Source organism: Ostrinia nubilalis, chromosome 19 (genome assembly GCF_963855985.1).
Source record: "Ostrinia nubilalis chromosome 19, ilOstNubi1.1, whole genome shotgun sequence".
NCBI classification, from domain to species: domain Eukaryota; kingdom Metazoa; phylum Arthropoda; class Insecta; order Lepidoptera; family Crambidae; genus Ostrinia; species Ostrinia nubilalis.
This window is the reverse complement of record NC_087106.1, coordinates 13,463,306-13,484,426: the sequence shown is the minus strand read 5'-3', so window position 1 is coordinate 13,484,426 and position 21,121 is coordinate 13,463,306. Positions and strand designations below refer to the sequence as shown.

Sequence of the window (21,121 nt, the reverse complement as noted above, 5' to 3'; positions counted from 1 at the left end):
ACACATCGAACTTATCAAGCTTGGTCTTCTTGGTCTTTCCATCCAGGAGTTCGGTGGACGGCCTTTTCTGCGCGACGGGCGCGGCCTTGGCATCGACCGCGGGCAGCACACGAAGATCCACGTCCTTGGTTTCCGCCACCACTTCTGGCACATCTGCAAATACGACTTTATTTTTATGCAGCCTTAAGCCTAATTTGGAGTGGGAGAGCGATGGATCCAGATGAGTTTCGAAGTTTCGATGCTACGTTGATTTCTATGCTGACATCTATTCAAAGGCCCAAAGTCCTTTTATCTCAAAAGATAGTTCAGTGAATATTTTCCATATTAAAATTACTGTCAATCTCCATTCAAGCTTTTAAATTTTAAATCGATTACATTCATACTTCGCCAGCCAAATCACTATCTAACAAACAAGTAAAACAAAACTTCCTGATTCTTCTCTTCTTTCCTGATTTCTCAATATTGTATCACAAGTGATATATTGCATCACTATAACGTTTAATTACCTATGCAAGACTTGAACAGTGTATCATATATCTGACTGAATAAATTCGCAAAATCTATTCAATTCCACCACCCACATATTCTATCAAAGAAAAGGTCTATTCCACTTAGGAATAGACCAAAGAAACGTACCAAGTGTCTGGCACAGAGTGACATTATTTGTAAATACATTTTTTTTTTGTGATTAAGTAAGACAATTCGATATTTAAACGGTAATAACCTTGACAATTCCTTCAGATATTTCATAATTGATTATACATTGTATTTATTGGCCTTCTAATGATAGTAATCTTTTTCGTTAATTGTCTCTACAAAACATCCCAATATACCTACAAATACATAGTTAACTGGCTTTAAGCAAGATGTTAATGTCTGTTTCTACATAAGTGTCGTTTTGTATTACACAATACATAGAAATGACTTAGTTCTGCTCGGTCGACTGTACTTCATGAACGTATATTTATATTTCGTCCTACCTAACAGAATAACCACAATGTTGGATCCATCTTCGAGGTACTATCGTTTCGTAAAACGTGAAGGAGTGCATCGAAACACTTACCAACACTTGATGTCAGACGGTAGGCACAAAACTTTACACTTAACCTTTTGTAACTTCTGTTTTCCTTTATACTTAGACACTTTTTAGTACGCAGCGAGAAATGTTTTTTAGTTTTTCATTATCCGATTTGCAGTTTGTCAAAATGTATTTAAATTGCAGAAAAAAAATGATTTTTTTATTCAATTTTTGAAAGCTACAGAATATAAGTTGTGAATTTAATGAGTTAGATTGTTAGAACGATCCACTCCCGTGTTAATAGTTTATGTATTGTATTTTGCAACAACTCATTGAAAGTATTCTTATTATTAAAATTAGTTAAGTACACGATAGATCAAACATCTTAGGAGTTAGGATCGAAAGAATTCGTATTTATTTTAAAAAAATTGCTTAAAATTGTACAGTAAACTAATTTTTTGAACGATACCCACAAAATGTCTGTTTTTTATGACTCCCTCCCGTATAGTGAGATGGCTTCTTGCACGAGTACGAAGGACAAATGTTCCAAAAAAGAAAAGCACAAGCTATTAATTAAAATTATTCCAGTTCATTTCGTGGACCGTGCAAAGGTTATCAATGGACAGTAGTGACTATTAATCATAAGTATAAAAAATACGTTTTTATGTTTGATCTATCTGACATATTCCGTTTAGCGTATCATTAGTTAGAAACAATAAAGCGCAATAAACTATACATTAAAAAAAGATGGAAAAAAGCTCTCTACGAAAATTAATTCGAAGAGCGTTGTATCTTTTATACCTACATCAATAATTCTAGTGAATATAGAATAGAACCCCATTAATTTGTCAGTCACATAGTTAACAGTAAAGGTATTGTTATGATAAAATCTACATAATATGTTATGACGAATATTGTGTACCTATCGTTATTAATAATATCATTAAAATATATTACATAATACGAAACTAACGTAGTAAAACATTAATAAAATAGTAACATAGCACTTTTTTGGACTAAAAACATTTTATTTAGAATGACATCTTATACGAACAGTACTCTAGTCTTAAGCAGTTTTAAAATTAAGTTAACTGGAGAGATTATAAGATTGAAACTTTTTATAAATGTAGGAATACCAAATATCTAGGTACTGCTAAATAAAAATAACCTAAGTACTCGAATTAAAAAAAACTATTCTACATGAATGAATTTATTTTAACGTGTTTTTAATTTATTTAAGAATTACCATGTAATAATTATCTGCAGGAAAAATATTTACCATCATAACCGTTAGGTATACAGGGTGGAAACGTTAAGTGATCTCACTCGATTATTTCTAAACTACACAAGATATCGAAAAACGGGTTAATGATCCTGAAAGTGCTTCACGAGCTCTTTCTAACAGTATCAATAAAAGGTTACATAATTAACTGGATCTATCCGAAAATTCAATGTTTTCAGCCACCATACTAAATGTATGCCAGCCACACAATATTAAAAGTGTATTATTTTTTATTAAATAATAAATACTTAAAATGAACTCGTAAAATGCATTATTATTTAAAATTATTCATGGAAATCATTTATTCTAGGCTTTACTTGCTATAATGTTATCAAGACATGAGTGCCATGACTGTGGCAGAACTAAATGTATGGAAGTTGGAAACATTGAATTTTCGAATAGATCCAGTTTATTTTGTGACTTATAATTGGTACCGTTGGATAGAGCTCGTGAAGCACTTTCAGGGTCAGTAACCAGTTTTTGGATATCTGGTATAGTTTTTAATATTAAGTGGTTTTACTAAATGTATGGAAGCTGGAAATATTGAATTTTCGGATAGATCCAGTTTATTTTGTAACCTGTTATTGATACCGTTGGATAGAGCTCGTGAAGCACTTTCAGGATCAGGAAACAGTTTTTCGATATCTTGTATAGTTTAGAAATAATCGAGTGAGATCACTTATCGTTTCCACCCTGTATGTATACCATAATCTACATAAGATACAACTGTGCAACAAGAGAATTGAAACATTTTCTTTCAACTAATTTCGAATTCGCCATCTATTTACGTAATTATGAACCAAATATTTATCCGTTAAATTATTCGAAAAGTGAATTGTATTTCAATATTACTCAGTTTATAACTTACACCTCCCATACTTCCACCAGCTTCATCCAAGTCCCTGCCGCCAGAGGTGATGGGACCCTTGACGTGCACCTTCGCAAAGCCATGCCGGCACAATAGTTGTTTCGCTCTTCACAGTTAATAAGTTGTTCACTTTACAATTAAGCGCTTTCGGTTTTAACATCAACGAGTTGTTGCAAAAAACTGAGATCACGGGTGAGAATGTTAAACCAAGAAACATTAAAATCGGTGAGTAGTGCAAACGTAGTGAGTCAAAACCTGACCGTGTACAGTGCAGCAAACTGCAAATCCAAACCGAAAATTCAAGCCCACACCGAATGATTCGCGGGACGACAGAACCGGGGGAGTCTTAACGCTAGGGGGTCACGCCGAATATAACACTCCAGAGAGTTGGTAAACTTTTTATTTCCACACATGTGTCGGTCAACGCTCGCTTACAGACTAGGGGCACAGGGGGGGACCGCGGTCCGGGATCAAAGAGAGGGGGCTTACTTGTCGCGGGCGCGGGCTCGGCGGCGGGCTCCGGGCTCTCCGACTTCTGCTTGTTGCGGCGCATGAAGCGCTCCTTGTGCGAGATGCGGCGCTCGTTGAACGTCACCAGCGCCGGCTCCGGCGCCGCCTCGGGTTCCGCGCGCCGGCGCCGCCGCTCCTTGTCCTTCGGCTCCTTGGCGCGCGCCTTCTTGTCCGGCGACGAGGACGAGCCCGAGTCCTTCGAGGCGTCGGCCTCGCGGCGCCGGCGGCGGTCCTCGCGCGCCTCCTTGCGGCGCTTCGCCTGCTCGTCGGCCGGCTCCGGCTCCCGGCGCAGCTTTGGGATCGGGGGGAGCCGGCTGATCCTTTTGGCGTCGGAATCGGGCGCGGGGTCGACGGCTGGCGCGGGATCGGGTCGCGGTCGCGCGCGGCGGTTAAGGCGCGGGTCGCGGCGCGCCGGACGCGGGTCGGCGGTCGGGTCGATGTCGATGGTGAGCACGTTCTTGCGCTTGGCGTGGTCGAGCGGCTTGATGTCGAACACGTGGGGCGCGATGGGCGGCGAGGCGGGCGCGCGGGGCGGGGCGCGCGCCAGGCGGGGGTCGCGGCGCGCGGCGGCCAGCGCGGCGCTGACGGGCGCGATGCGACCGCCCGCCGGTTTGTTCACGGGCTGCGGAAAAACGCACTGTATAAACCTTCCATGAAACTTGTTTGTATTATTTGCTGAGAGATGTCACTGCTCTTTGAGACGCGTAAAGCTGTACCGCGGTGTCCAGATTTTTTTCCCTGGCTTTATATACCTAGAGTATTTTGACATCTGTTAACCTTTGACAACCTTTGTGAACCATTGACAACCTGTGTCAAGCAATAAATTGTCACCTAAATATTGACGTCTTATTTAAACCTAGATAAGAGTCCCTTAAGTGCGCCGAGAGTATCCGTGGTTTATTCACGCACGGTTGATGCTTCCGTTGAGAACGCGAGTGGCGTCGCCGACGACGAGACGCTCTCGAAGTCTCAATGAACATAAATCAAAATCATGACATTTTAGACGTGGCCCGACAGCAAATTGGGAACTCGTGGCCATAGTTTTGTCTACAGGGAGTTAATAAATATTATTTAACTAGCTGACCCGTCGAACTCTGTTCCGCCTTAAAGGCAGTAAATAAGCAAATTTTGACCGTTTAGACCTACCCTGGACTACAACAAAAATTTTAAAACCAAAATCAGCTCAATCTGCCCAGCCGTTCTCGAGTTTTAATCAGACTAACGAACAGCTATTCATTTTTATTTATATAGATTTAATGAAATTCACGTCAACATCACCTCGCTTCCGAGTCAATAGGTGATTCAAAAAATACTCAACGATACAAAACACAAGTGAATAGTGGCTGGATTCCAATTTGCTGTGGGCTGTCCATTATACCGACGCGACTTACCGGTCCCAGCCTCATCTTGGCGGGCACGTTGTTGTGCCCGGGCACGTTATTGAGCCCGGGCACGTTATTGAGCCCGTCCGGGGCCGCCACGGGAGCCACCACCGGGTTGACCATGGCCACCGGCATGGTGGGCATGATAGAGTTCGGCGGGATTATCGTGGTCACCTGTAACAAGCGGAGAACGGCGTCAGCCTGCGTCTAATATACTATTACCTTCTCTACCGGTGCCAGCGACTTCGTACGCGTAGACCCCGTTTTAGCTCCTTAGGTCATAAGTGCCACTTGTGGTCTAAACTGAATAAATATTTTTGATTTTAATTTTGTTTTATTTTAGGGGTGTAGTTTCGTAAAATCCGTTCTTAGCGGATGTCAACACCCTAGGAACTTATCTGCCAAATTTCAAGATTGTAGGTATCATTGTTTCTGAGATTTCGTGATTAACCATATTAATAGATACTAGGCCTTACTAATCAAACTTGTACACGCTCGTTGAACAGTGTTTTAAAGTGACGTTTAGTAAAGAAATGTCATTTTAAAACAGTGTTCAACAACTGTGTAACTTTTTATTAGTAAGAGGGTAGGACTCCTGGAGGGCCAAATGTGAAGGTTTCAAGCCTTGTTGTGTATTTTAAGTGCCTCCTTGGTCAGTTGGAAACTCTCAAACCCCGCCGATATGACCCAGTTACATAATTTTGCAGTTGTTTCTTTATTTTCATATTTAATGTAATCCATAATTCGATGCCTAATAAATTTCAGCAATCTTTGCAGCTAATTTTAGTTCTTTCTTTATGGTGATGTTTTCTACCTGGTCGAATGACGCACTTATAATAACCAAAATCATTGAAAGGATTAGCACACAGAATAATACTTTAAAGTCAGAAAAATGTTATGCGATATCATTGTAGTACAAAACTTCATAAGTTTTTCTGTAACAGCACAAGTTGGAGACGAGAAATAATAGACGAGAGATAACAGATGGAACTGGATAGAACGACGCATACTACACTTTCAATACGAATATTTTATAAAGAATCAATTAAAAACATCCAATAATAAAAAATCTCACTAACTAATTTTGAAGTTTTTACAGACTTGTGATTCTGAACTTATTTCGGCGACTGATGTTGGGATTGATTGGGATTTGAGATTTAAAAATCTGATGACTACATGTGAAGCTTAAATAATTTTGCTTTGCTTAAAACTGCTCAATTAAAATGCATTTTTGTATAGAGGACTGGACTGAACCTTGAAAAAGACAAATTATTATGCTACTACATATTTGTCGCGAAAATAAACTTGAAAGGGGTAAATTAGGGGATGAAAGATTGTGTGACGAATCAATATTTAAATTCTCAGTCACGGGACTCACGGGATATAAGACTTATTTTGATCGACCGACGCGCGCGCATTTTCCGTTCTGTATCAAACAGAATTTTCCTATTAAGAGAAGCTAGTTACCAATAAAATAACCAAGAAATATTTTTTAGAGATAAAATCTTAAAGGGTTAAATCCAAGTAGAAATTAATAGTTTTCTAATTCATATACAGGATTACAATTAGATTGAGAAATAAATTATTACTTACGCAGTAAGGACGACGGTACGACGTCCAACAAAGCATCTTTAATGTTTTTATCACACAACACAAACTAACAATATCTTTACACTCAACTTGCGATGGGCAATACACACTAAAGTGGTCTACCACGCTTCGCGACCGGGACGATACTGACTAAGCGCTGCGTGTGCGCATCCCACATAGCGTGCTAGGTTGTGGTGGGGGTAAACCTTTCGGGTGTTTTTTTACCTGTGTTTATGAACGAAACCATGTGGTAATTATGAGCGCTAATACCTGAATAGATGGTGATAATGAGTCCTTATCTAATGGCATTGTTATTCATAGAAAGGGTTGCTAAATACCTACTTAGTAATGATTTCTTTTAAGTGTAATTCCTAATCCACTGTTTTTCTAATTCGGAAAGTTTGGGTGGTAAAAAGTGAAGTTTGAATAGAATCTGATAAGAATAAACCACTGAAATATGAAATATCAAGATAGATAGATACTTATTCAAATAAAGCAATGTGAAACATAGCTATTGTAACAGCCGGGAGTTCGGGACCCGTTACACAGTATGTTATAAGACTGTATAATCGGACATTCTCATTTATTTGATGAAACGTATAGAGCTCAGTTATACAAACATGATAGTAAAACTCCCGTTTGAAAATTCCAAGTAGTTTTCGCGGTATAAAAATTCAAAGTTACCTATTTTTTTACTTCGAAATTATGCAAAAATATTCTCACTCTTTAACTAATAACATTTAATTCAGAATTGTTATAATACTTCATAGAGCTCTTAAAACTACACGTAATAAGCGTATTAATTGCTTCGTAAACGCATTCAGTTAATTAGGAAAAATTATTTTAGTGATTTTTGTTTTTATTTTTTTTTCTCAATTATACCTTAATATATGCAAACATTTTTAATTGCAAGATATAGTCTGATATTTTATCTAATTGTATAAAAAAAATCAGCTTTAAATTCCGTGATATATTTGAGGAAAATCAAATTGAAAATATGCGCCATATTGGCTCTGTGCACGATTACAGCGCCAACTAGCGTCCACAACTTTGTGGGCTCTGTCACATTGACATTTAGGTCGTCTATTTGTGAAAAAATATCGAAATGAAAAAATAACAAATATTTTCGACTAATTAATTGTTGTGATACCACGATTTGGGTGGAAAAAAGGTTTTGAAATTATTTTGGTCATTCAAATCAAATGAGGTAAGTCCAAAAAGTGTGTTTAATTTTGATTGTGTCAGGGTTTGTTTACTTCATTTATAGTTGTAGTTTTACAGTAAAACGAAAAGAAAAAGCTACTTTATTAACGGTTTCATTAAATAACAGTAAATATATTTAAATGTTTCTGTATCGCTAGTAATAAATTAAATATCGTTTTCAGATCGAAATGAGTATTGTTTTGAAGACCGTTTTTGTGAGTGTTACAATATCAAATACCAACCACAAACCGTATTTAAAGGAAAGTTGTTGGTATTGGCTGGACAAGTCCGAGATGTAGAAGAATTAAGAACAAAACAAGGGCAGAGTTCAATAATTCACGCTCTCATCATAAGGCAAACATCTGTGCACAACAACTACTGTGACTCATTTTTGTACTACCACGTTGTATAGTCTAGTTATTTCCAAATTGTAAACGGCTATTAAACCAGCCCTATCGAAATACAGTCCACTCTTTTATTTAACTTCCCAGTAGGACCCTTTTCAAGCGATTAATGAATGATATTAAAATGTATTAAGTAGAATCGCTTTGCCATTGACAGATACATCTGATGACAGAGCTTACATTATTTCTACTTTTGACCACCATGAGCGCTGCGATAGATTATGTTACCCCCACCTAGTACTTCGCACCCAGCGAATAGAATTGTAAATTTCCCATCACTTTTTAATAGCAATATTTCTTTTGGATATTTAAATATCATCAGCTCGATTGTACCAAATTATTGTATTGACATTCGATTTACATAGGTTTCAAATCGATGAGAAAATTATTAAAGGTAGGATAAATTTGACTTCCTAGATTTGTTTACATACTTTTTTAGTTAGTTACTTACATACAAGTTAAGTTAATATAAGAGTGTTAAAAAAGAAAAAAGACTCGACTTGAGAACCTCCTCCTTTTTTTGAAGTCGGTTAAAAACAATGTGAATGTGACTTTTTAGAACCTTCAACACTATGCGCATAACAGGCGGGATTTGAAACTTTTTAGACATGAATTATTCCTTCCAAAATTGTCGACCCTAGACTCGTAAAAATTTTATTAAGACGTTTTATGTTTTTTCTCAAATATATCACCGAGTTTAAAGCTGATTTTATTAATACAATTAGATTAAATATCAGACTATATCTTGCAATTAAAAATGTTTGCATATATTAAGGTATAATTGAGAAAAAAAATAAAAACAAAAATCACCAAAATCATTTTTCCTAATTAACTGAATGCGTTTACGAAGCACTTAATACGCTTATTACGTGTAGTTTTAAGAGCTCTATGAAGTATTATAACAATTCTGAATTAAATGTTATTAGTTAACGAGTGAGAATATTTTTGCATAATTTTGAAGTAAGAAAATAGGTAACTTTGAATTTGTATACCGCGAAAACTACGTAGAATTTTCAAACGGGAGTTTTACTATCATGTTTGTATAACTGAGCTCTATACGTTTCATCAAATCAATGAGAATGTCCGTTTATACAGTCCCATAACACACTGTGCGTTAGCCAGTTTGATCTAGTCTGAATGCTCAATGAAAGAATCGTATGTAGGGTTTCTGCTCGAGCTTTCTCGAACTCGAGAAAACTCGAGAAATTTGGCTTCATTCGAGACGAGAAAAAAATTACCGGAGCTCGGGAATTCCCGAGCTTCGAATTTGGAGCTTTAATATTCTTGAAAGCCTATTTCCTTAGACAAAAGTAAGTTTTTAATTATTAAATAGGTTAAAGTTGCTTTTAGACTGGTCTAGTCTTTCCTTTTTTACCCGACTGCGTGACGCAAAGGAGTGGTAATGTGTCTAACAGCCTATGTATGTATGTTTTTTGAAGCACAATAGAGACCAAACTCTTGGGTCGATTTTTATGATTCGCACGTCAATCGATTCCTCTTAGTCCGGCGAGTGTCACTAAAGACATGAGGCCCCGATTACGCTAAATATTTTCAACTACAACGCGACTAGACGACGAACGAAAATTACAAATTCGTATCGCGGTGTCGCTTTGACAGCTAGTTCAAACGAAAACAAAACGCAACTGCTTCTTTGTTTAAAAGCTGAAAGAATGCTACTTTATCTCAAACTCTAGTCAAACGCCTTCACGAACATTTAATTTTGCTGTTTTTAGTGAAAAAATAAGGTGTTCGGACTTTTATTAGAAAGTGATTAAATCCGTTGATTCGTCTTTGTATGCGCGTGAACTTTACCGCGATACCGAATTTGCACTTCAGCTGGAATGAAAAACGGAGCGCAACTGGTGAAGAAGCGCAAATGCGTGCCAAAACAATATCTCCAACGTTAAAAATTAGCGCAATCGGGGCACTGGACCATATTGTGAAACTCAACAAACTATGGCATGTGGGGTATCGTTAGATTTGTTTTAACTGTGAGAGTGACACTGAGTAAGGGTTGGTGACAAAATATGTATTCTATTCTGCCGTCACCACACGGCTTATTACCAATTACTTATCGCCAACAAAAAAAAATAGTCATTGATGCCTCCGACTGCATTTTTGAACACATTGTCTTGTTCCAATCATTCAGTTCATTATTACGTAGTTGGGTTTTAGTTTTTTTGTATATTAGATTTAAAAAAACCTGTATTTTTATCAAATTTCAACCGATTTTAACAATTTTAATAAAAAGCTCGAGACCCGAGAAAACTCGAGACTTTGGCCTCGAGAATTCCCGAAACTCGAGAAAAAAAATAGGTCGAGAAATCAGAAACCCTAATCGTATGTTATTGAACAACAAAATTGAACGAGTTTGGTAAAGGGCTAAAGGCCAAGATAAGCGCACGTTGATACATTAATCACTACAGTACAGCTAAATTATAAAATAATGTAGCTTTACTGTCTGCCTCTATTGCTTAGATCTTTAAAACTACGCAACGGATTTTGATGCGGTTTTTTTAGAGTCTCTAGGGTAGATAGAGTGATTAGATAGATAGATTGATTAGATAGATAGAATGATAGAGTGATAGAGAGACTCGAGGGTAGATAGAGTGATTCAAGAGGAAGGTTTTTAAGTATAATTCATGTACCTGTGCGAAGCAGCGGCGTGTCGCTAGTTAAAGATAAAAGGCAGTCTTTTGTATCATGATTTACGCTCCACAATCCACAATAAAGATTTTTGATCATGATCAAAGTATACTTAAAGTATATTTATTAATATTCTCAAAATTCTAATACCACGAGGCGAGGACAGAAGAAGAATGTAAAAGGTAATAAGCACCTATGTACTTAAGGTTTACTATTGAACATTGAACACTGTAAATCTATTCAAGCTGTTAAAATATACTAATATACAGGGTGACAGGTAAAGCGATACATTCCTTGAAAGGGGTTAAAGTAGAGCTTATTTGCAGTCATTTAAGTCATATGACACCATGTCCGAAACTTGTTCATTTCCAAGTTATTCAAGATTTAAGTATTTTTTAAAAAATCTCCAGTTTTTATGTTAAAATGTACCCTTGTAATGAAGAATACGGAATAATGTTAACTTTTTTGTTGTATTCGTATAGCTAAATAATAAGATAGACATTTTAAATTAAAATTTGCAAGAAAGAATCGTCATTACTCAAGTAAAAGCTAAAAAACTATGTATTATTATGCAAAAAAAATATGTTTTAGGTAATTAAACGAAGAATTTCCAAGAAAAAATGTATGGAATGTTGTGTACAAATTACAGAATTTAGTTCTTTGATTTATTAGCTATTCAAAAAGGTACAGGTGTTTAACAAACACTACTTAATTATTTTTTTATTTGAATTTAAACGTCTAGTAAGATACTTTCATAAAAAAATTAATAAATAAAAAAGTCACACTAACAACTATTCTTAGGTCTCAATAAATGAAAAACTTAGTATTTTAATAATAATTGTATCACCTAATTTTATTTAGGTACATTATTTTAAGTCCTGCTCAAACTGTGAGCCCCGTCTTCTAATACAAGCTCGTAGTCTGATTCTCACTTCTGTTTTTGTGACTCTTGTTGTCAAACTTTGCTGAATATCTTGAGGTGCCCTCTGAATGCGCTCACGAAGCTTTCACACACACAGCACACTTTCGGCTCAGTGTACGCCAATGGATGGATCAACAATATCCACTTCGTTGGATTGGGCGATGTGGACCCATTCCTTGGCCAGCCAGAAGTCCGGATCTGACCCCTTGCGATTTTTATTTATGGGGTCACATGAAGTATCTCTTGTATGTAACCCCCGTAAACAACGAGCAAGAGCTTCGTGAGCGCATTCAGAGGGCAGCTCAAGATATTCAGCAGTTTGACAACAAGAGTCACAAAAACAGAAGTGAGAAACAGACTACGAGCTTGTATTAGAAGACGGGGCTCACAGTTTGAGCAGGACTTAAAATAATGTACCTAGATAAAATTAGGTGATACAATTATTATTACAATACTAAGTTTTTCATTTATTGAGACCCAAGAACAGTTGTTAGTGTGACTTTTTTATTTATTTATTTTTTTATGAAAGTATCTTACTAGACGTTTAAATTCAAATAAAAAAATAATTAAGTAGTTTTTGTTAAACACCTGTACCTTTTTGAATAGCTAATGAATCAAGGAACTAAATTCTGTAATTTGTACACAATATTCCATACATTTTTTCTTGGAAATTCTTCGTTTAATTACCTAAAACATTTTTTTTTTGCAAAATAATACATGGTTTTTTAGCTTTTACTTGAGTAATGACGATTCTTTCTTGCAAATTTTAATTTAAAATGTCTATCTTATTATTTAGCTATACGAATACAACAAAAAAGTTAACATAATTCCGTATTCTTCATTACAAGGGTACATTTTAACATAAAAACTGGAGATTTTTTAAAAAATACTTAAATCTTGAATAACTTTGAAATGAACAAGTTTCGGACATGGTGTCAGTTGACTTAAATGACTGCAAATAAGCTCTACTTTAACCCCTTTCAAGGAATGTATCGCTTTACCTGTCACCCTGTATTGCAATAAAAAGACATGCCGACAACTGAGACAATTAAAACAACACCTGCATATTTACAATGGTTTATTGTCCTTTATTACAAAAACAACCTTTCTTTTTATGGTACGTTTAAAAAGGATTGATGTTTGCCGAAAACCTAAAGAAATAATTGTTAAACAGTTTAACTACTGAATGTTATGTCTTTAGAACTATATCATAAGTGACTCATGTGGTATTTTGAATAGCTCGTCTGCTACCTATCACATAAAAAAGGTTGGTATTTTAAGAGATCAAACTTTTATAAAGCATCGTGCATGAACTAATTGAATGATCGAGTTTAACTGCCCTTAATCTATACTAATATTATAAAGCTGAAGAGTTTATTTGTTTGTTTACATAAACGCGCTAATCTCCGATTTGAAAAATTCTTTCAGTGTTAGATAGCCCATTTATCGAGGAAGGCTATAGGCTATACAACATCACGCTACGATCAATAGGAGCAGAGCAATAATGAAAAATGTTGCGAAAACGGGTTTTCACGCGTACGAAGTCGCGGGCACAGCTAGTGAATTCATAAAGTTTATCAGGGAATCATTGAACAACAGCCCTTTAAAGCGTACTGCTGGCCTAGGAGCCTGGATGCCATAATCTACACGCTTGGCAGGCGGGTTGGAGATCTTAGTTTAAAAGATTAACGTTTATCAAAGAGCGGGCGTTAATTAAGCCGTGTGTCACCGTGTATTCACAAGCGATGCATGCTTGAGTGAAGCTTCGTCGGCCGTTTGGTGTAGTGGTTCGAAACGGACTACTATTCCGGAGGTAGCAGGTTCGATTCCCGCACAGTACAAACATTTGTGTGCATGAACATATTTGTTTGTATTGGACTGGGTGTTTTCTATGTATAATAAGTATGTATTTACAAAAAAAAGTATTTAAGTATGTTTATATCCGTTGTCTAGTACCCATAGTACAAGCTTTGCTTAGTTTGGGACTAGAAGCGCAGTGTAAAATGTCTAAGGATATTTATTATTTTATATTTATAAGCTGCAAATCGAACGCACAGCGTTGAATAGAGCTCTGTGATTGGTTCGTGTGTCAGCCTATGCGTACACGCGCACTGTGAGACCTCATAGTAACGTTTGTGAATACCCGTATTCAATAGGTAAGGGAATCATTGTTACTTTATAATAGTTTCAACTATCGATTTGACGATTTTAAAAGTTAAATGGTATTCTCAAAATATTTAAAATACCACATGAGCTCTTGTGAAACTTCAAAAACGGATAACATTCAGTAGATGTGTCAAGTTTTGCGAAATCATAAATCCTTTTTAAACGAGTGCACTAGACACGGAGAGAAAAATACCACAAGAAAAAGGTTGTTTTAATAATGAAGGACAATAACCCATTGTAAAATAAAACATGCAGGTGAAGACTGTTTGTTTCATTTGTCTCTTACTTGGTAGTTGGCAAGTTTGTATTGCAACAGATTGGTATTTAACTACAGAGTATATTTACAGCTCTCATTTATGTCATTTTCAACCGACTTCAAAAAAGGAGGAGGTTCTCAATTCGACCCGTATGTTTTTTTTCTATGTTTGTTACGCGATAACTCCGCCAATTATGAACCGATTTGAACAAATCTTTTTTCGGCGTATAGGTAATACCTCAAGGGTGGTCCCATTTAAATTTAATAATAGAAAAAACAACCCCCAAGGGTGGAAAATTGGGGATGAACTTTTTTATACGCAATATCTCCGCCGATTATAAATCAATTTAAACGATTATTTTTTTGTTGAATAGGTATTATCAAAAGGGTGGTTTCATGCGAATTTGAAGAAAATATTTCACCCCCAAGGGTGGAAAATTGGGGATGAACTTTTTTATACGCAATATTTTTAATTTTTAGTTTCTTTTTGTGTTCACGCATTTGAAGTCGGTTTTATTTTTTTTAAAAGTTAATTATTAAAGTTATCGCTATCTATTTATCGCCCTACAACCCGGTCTAATTAACTGCGCACCTGGGTGACGTCACATCGACGCTCGTACGGATTAGGGAACGCGGGGAGGTGCGCGGGAAGTGCGAGGGAGAGTCGTATTCCAACGAAGTGCAGTTAGCTCGAACGGGCCGTAATTTTTTTTTAAGTATTATGTTTTTACACCCTTTGAACGAGGTTAACCTAAATAATGTATAACGATAATTGCGTGAAATGTGTGTTTTATCGTTACAAAAACGTTACGAATCATAAACAGAACTGAACAGAAATCAGTTTGTCCAGAATTTAAAGAAGATTCGATTACAATATTTTTACTAAAGATAACTAACTGTTTGCGTTTGCTTAAAATAACATTATTGTTACATGTCAAGGCTAAATGATAATGCTGGTAGCGCAGCATTAGCCTTAATTGTTATGTAATTACCCATTTCAAAATTTAAACATTCACCCAATACGCATATGTTTTTTAAATATTTTTTTTAATTTAGATAAATACGACGCACGGACTAACAGAACACCATTAACCATTTTGCAAATAGGTCAACGAGCACACTCTTTCATTAACGAAATACATATTCGAATTTAGCGATTACAAAACTCATTTCAATCGTAATTAAATCTCTAGGAGAATCGCCTCTTCCCTACACACACTAATGTTATTACACTAATATTATAAAGGCGAACGTTCGTGAGTGTGTAAGTGTGTATGTTTGTTACTTCTTCACGTCTTAACAGCTGGAGCGATTTTAATAAAATATTGAGTTAGCTGACACCCTGGATTACCACATAGGCTACGTTTTACAACTTAATAAACCGCGGATAACACCGCGGGGCACAGCTAGTTGTAAATATTTTGTAAAGTTTCTTCGATTATTCCTAGGCGCAGCAGATCATCGATTTTTCGTCGGCCGTAAGTTTAGTCGGGCAGTTGATCAGTATGGGCATGTATGAAAGTGCGCACATTAACACCGATTGATTTTTTTATACAGGGTGTTAGGTAAATGGGTATATGAGCCGACACTAGGCCATGTTAACATGGGCTAGTGTCGGCTCATATACCCATTTACCTAACACCCTGTATAAATTAGAATCGGGCCCAACTATCGGCCGGCTAAAAATCGGTGGTCTGCGCCTGGGCTTAACCAACTACGAAAAAAGCGGGTGAAGGTGAAAATTGACGTCCTTTTGTGCATTTTTTTTTAATTGGAAATTACGTAATTTGCCTGCCTCCTTTCTATAAAACTTAATAACGAATGCATGGATAATATGCAAAGAGAGCTACACCAGTGGCGGATTTACCAGCAGGCTCAGAAGGCTAAAGCCTAGGGCGGCAGATTTAGTTCATACATTTTTCATACACAAAATACGAATGTCGTAAATTGGACTGAAATATTTTTTTTTACAAAAATCTAAATATAGTCCTATACCAAAGCAACACGACCCTTGGTAAAATATACTTCAGTGTTATGAATTTAAAGTATAAACAACCCATGCCTAAATGGCCTACAGGCGACAAATCGGTAAATTCGCCACAGAGCTACACCACAATACACATAGCGTGTTATTAACTTATTTTAGCTGAAGGTCCGCATTACAAAACATCGTTCAAAACTCGACTCTATCTATACTTACTAATATTATAAAGCTGAAGAGTTTGTTTGTTTCTTTGTTTACTTGAACGCGCTAATCTCAGGAACTACCGGTCCGATTTGAAAAATTCTTTCAGTGTTAGATAGCCCATTTATTGAGGAAGGCTATAGGCTATATACCATCACGCTATGAGTAATAGGTGCAGACCTAGTAGTACTTAAGTGGCATAAATCTTAGAGTGAAAAGTTGCTAAATACAATCTCCACAAAGCCGCGTGCCCGGTGCACGGTGCGGTTTGGTGTGTACAGCGCCTTATTCAACCGGTTAATCTGGTAATGGAATTTTACGTCATATCTAATTTTTAAGGAGAATAATAGGGACTGGAATTCGCTGCCTGATGCTGTCTTTCCCGAAGACTATAATCCGGGCATTTTCAAGGCGAGAGTGAATAGGCACTAACAGTTCAGATATTATGTACCTACCATCCTAGACTGCATCCCACTTAACATCAGGTGCGATTGTGGACAAATAACTGCCTTGTTATGCATAAAAGGAAAAAAAAACAAATCTACATGTAATCATCAATCAATCACATACCTTTTTAGCGTTTTTCTCTGCCAATTCCAGCTGCCTCCTTGTCTGCTCCAGTTCCATTTCAATCTTTTTCCTCTGCAGCATGAGTAGTTCCTGCTCCTTCTTGACGAGGATGGTGCGCATCTTTTCTTCCTCTTCAGTGGGTGGGGCAGGCGTGCTGGTTGTTGGAGCATTCTGCCAAATTAATGTCTCATTATAGTTTCAGCCGGGGAAATAAAATACTTCATGTGTATAGTCTCCATAAAAATTTATAGTGTCAGTTTTCAGATTGAAACAAATTAAAGTATGAGTCAAAAACAAGCATCCAATAAGGCAAGGATGTGCAAAAGGGTACCAGCTTATAATATGTACAATGAATTCATTTCTGTAGGTGAGATGGAACTTACTGCCAAGTCAATACAACAGCAAACTACAGGCATTTACAAGAGGCTAAGCTAAATCAACATGGAAACATAATCAACTAAAAAAAACACCTTTTTCAGAAAATTTGGATTTACATGGATGTTTGACTGCTGCGGCTGAGCTTGGATCGGCCAGGCCGGGTCGATCAAGTTCACTTTCACATCCAGTTGGTACAACTTCGTCGCTGGGAACACATCGTGCCACGTCTCACGGAGTTTGAACATTTGAGATCTCACTTTCTCATCCACCTATGAATAGAACATGAATTAATACAAAATAACACATAACAAGTAATATTCAATGATCATACTCAAAGACATCAAGAACAATAATTACCTGTTTGAACGTCCTAGTGAACATGTTCACAATGCTCTGTGAGAATTTCTGGGTGTACGCTCCACCGACATTCTTGATAATGGAATCAACTAAATACAGTACAGGCAGCTTGATGTCCGGATTCACCTGTGTAGGAAAAACAGTTTCTAGTCCCAAACCCCACGGATGACCATGTCTGCTCATCCGATGGTCGGCTGCCTCTCTTCAGTGTGCGACTAGTTCTTACTTTCTTGGCCCAAAATCAAATTAATAACATGGTATAGGAAAGAATAAGACAAATGTTTGTGGTTACAACCTTTTTAATTCTCAGCAAGCGTAAAATAAATAAGAACTCAGTTTTAAAAAGCTTTATTTCAACATATTTAGAATACAACTGAAATGAAATCAGTGTTCTTACATACCATTCAGGTACATTGGCAAAATTTAATCTTTGTAACTAGCTCTATTGATAACAGGTATCTCCCAATGATGAAAAGATAGGGGGTAATAATAAAATGAAACATTTCAAAATATAATGTCACTAATTACACTGAATTGCAAAATATTACTTTAGTACATAAAAAAGTTAACAGCAACCAGTTGATATGGGACTTTTTAGTATCTATTCATATCATTATAATTATTGTATGTATGTATCTGTGTAAGAATGCCTATGATCTTTATCTAATCTAAATGTTTTTTCAAATACTGAAACATGATAATGAGTCTAATGGAGATACCTGCTGTGGACTGGTTACAAACGAGGTCAGATTAGTCACACCGTGATCGTAAACACGTAAAACCCGCCAATGACGTGCGTCACCAGCAAACACTTTCCCCAGTCTCCCTGGCGTTCACGTGTCTCGTGGCATTATGACGAATGCCTCCGACCGTGTAATTTTAAAAATGGAAATTCACCTTCTCCAAATGCTTCTCCACCGTCTCAACGATAACCCCGGCATGGTCGATGTTCTCTTCCGCGAGTATGGTCAACATGTTGATCAACGGCTTGCTGTTGACGGTCAGATCCGACAAACTCGAAGCGTACTCCTCTGCTATTTCCTTCGACATTTTGGATAGGAACCGAAGGTGGTCTCACCATACCAAACACTGTCTTCACCCGCACATCACTGTAACCAACAAATAAAAATGATAGCATCGTATAATTTCACTTTACGATTACGTGTTAAACCAACATGGCGAAATTCAACAAAATATCACGTTTAGAACTTACGTTATCTACGATAACACTATATTGCGAGAGATAGAACACGACGAGAAGACGGCCACCTCACGTAGGATTTAAACGCACATAATGGTAATGATTTTTCAGAACACACGCAAAAAGAAATGCGACTTTTCTTCAGCAAGAGAGGACGACGACGATTTTTTTGACGTTACTGGATAATGGCCGCCGCGCTCTCTCACTCAAATAAAATGGCGGACGGACCACATCCATAGACATCGATGAATAGTGATGTCAATGTGAGCTAGCTCGCAGGACAAAACTACTTCTTTATTTCTGAACGTTGGATTGCTGTCATCATTTCTCAACTGACATTGACAGATTTGTTGTGATTTGTGAATGAAATGCTGACAAATTTTGTGAAATTTGTTCTATCTATTCCGAAAAAATCAATTTAATGATCAGTAGGTACATAAAGCAGGAATTGATTTTATTTAGCTAGTGGTTTTAATCACCTGACAAAACATTCTGTGGCAAACAGTGTTATTGGCTTGCCAACATGTCGAACGTAAATACAGGAGAGTTGTTGAATTTCCAAGACTATTCACCGGAGCACAATGATCGCAGTGCTCGGATCGACGTGGAAGCAGTCCACACGAACCAGTACAGTAGTTCAATGGCAAACCCGAACTACTCGTTTGAAGAGCCTAAGGTGGCTGCGGAACCTGAAGTGGTACCGCAAAGTTAGTGATTCATTCTTGATAATAAAGTCTAGCACGTTTAGTCATTATTCTAATTACTTCTTGAAATTTCAGCAAATCACAACTTTTGGTCCATAAAGTATTACCAAAAGTATTTTGATGTGCACACCAATGAAGTGGTTGAGAGAATCATCTCCTCTGTGCTGCCACAGAAAGTGTCTCGTAACTATTTTGACGAAAGGATAAAGGGCAAACCGGATTTGTATGGGCCTGTGTGGATCTCTGTCACCCTAGTGAGTAATACATGTTCTATACCAACCAAGAAAAAAAACAATTATATCATGATTTATTATAGCATCCTTATTATTATACCTTTAAAACTATTTAAAAAAACTTGTTTCTTTTAAGATTTATCATCTATTTACGTATGTTGTCCATTATTTATAGAAACACAATATTGAAACAAGACATTGGGCACTGTGATTTTTATCATTCTGTTTTAATCTTTTTATTTCATTCGTAGATATTCACTATAGCTGTCAGTGGCAATATTGCTAGTTATCTCCAAAACACTAACAAGGCTGTTGAGTGGCGTTACAACTTCCACATTGTGTCCATTGCTGCTACGGCCATAGTTTGCTACGTGTGGATCGTACCGCTGGCATTGTGGGCTGCACTAAAGTGGACTATCACTCCTGATGGGCATGATGAAATAGAAACGCAGGTAAAGCATATTTTAAACTGTTTATTAATTTTTATTATGTAGTATGTAAAAAAAGACAACATTAAGTGTCACATACAATCATATTGAATGAATGTTCTGATTAATGACTTTAAATGAATTTTAAGATAAACATTATTTGTTACAGACCACGAAATCACCAACTATGATGTCTCTATTCTGTCTTTACGGATATTCTCTGTCGATATACATTCCTGTGGCCATCCTCTGGATGATCCAAGTGTTCTGGCTGCAGTGGCTGTTTGTGCTGATGGCAGCGTTTGTGTCTGGCGCTGTGCTTATTTTCTGGCTACTGCCGGCTTTGAGAAAATCTAGATACTTCTTTATCCTCGTAGGCTGCATTCTCGGGCTCCACTTCTTGTTAGCCACAGGGTTCATGCTGTACTTTTTCCATACACCTAACAGCTCGGTTAAAGCCATCACACCTATCGGGACTACATTGAAACCTATCTAATTATTTCGAAGTATTCTATTGTAATAATAAATCTAAGTTGATAGCTTCAAGACTAACTGTATTTAAAAGCAGAATATTCAATGTAGGTACATGTTGCTTTCATTGAGAGTTATGTATTAAGAGAAATCAACATTTCGATTATTTATTTATAACTTGACTATTTATTACTCAAACTTTCAGAAAGTAGTAGCAAGTAATTTCTATTAAATATCTATTATAGATGACCCACGCTGAACGGTCCCACCAAACTCAATGACAGGGGGGCGCTACCATCGTTCAACTACACTCGCGAGCAAAACTATGGAATCACTTACATGAAGTT

General features: G+C 36.9%; 2 protein-coding genes across 2 annotated transcripts in view; one reads left to right on the top strand and one right to left on the bottom strand.

Annotated features, from left to right (window-relative positions):
- Nucleotides 1-19,173, bottom strand: part of LOC135080986 (uncharacterized) — a 31,354-nt gene extending 12,181 nt beyond the window's left edge. The window contains exons 1-9 of the mRNA XM_063975710.1: nucleotides 18,951-19,173; nucleotides 18,635-18,846; nucleotides 17,738-17,863; nucleotides 17,473-17,649; nucleotides 17,003-17,173; nucleotides 5,070-5,234; nucleotides 3,658-4,300; nucleotides 3,169-3,272; nucleotides 3-241 (exon numbers count right to left, since the gene is read on the bottom strand). Coding sequence (XP_063831780.1) covers nucleotides 3-241; nucleotides 3,169-3,272; nucleotides 3,658-4,300; nucleotides 5,070-5,234; nucleotides 17,003-17,173; nucleotides 17,473-17,649; nucleotides 17,738-17,863; nucleotides 18,635-18,787 — 1,778 coding nt within the window. The 5' untranslated portion in view covers nucleotides 18,788-18,846; nucleotides 18,951-19,173. The remainder of the gene's footprint in view (nucleotides 1-2; nucleotides 242-3,168; nucleotides 3,273-3,657; nucleotides 4,301-5,069; nucleotides 5,235-17,002; nucleotides 17,174-17,472; nucleotides 17,650-17,737; nucleotides 17,864-18,634; nucleotides 18,847-18,950) is intronic.
- A 127-nt stretch (nucleotides 19,174-19,300) lies between these two features.
- Nucleotides 19,301-21,044, top strand: LOC135081216 (protein YIPF2). Its single transcript, XM_063975963.1, has 4 exons — nucleotides 19,301-19,645; nucleotides 19,718-19,896; nucleotides 20,127-20,327; nucleotides 20,473-21,044. Exons 1-4 carry the CDS (start codon nucleotides 19,462-19,464, stop codon nucleotides 20,797-20,799), a joined length of 891 nt encoding a protein of 296 aa, XP_063832033.1. The 5' UTR covers nucleotides 19,301-19,461; the 3' UTR covers nucleotides 20,800-21,044.
- Nucleotides 21,045-21,121: the final 77 nt, after the last annotated feature.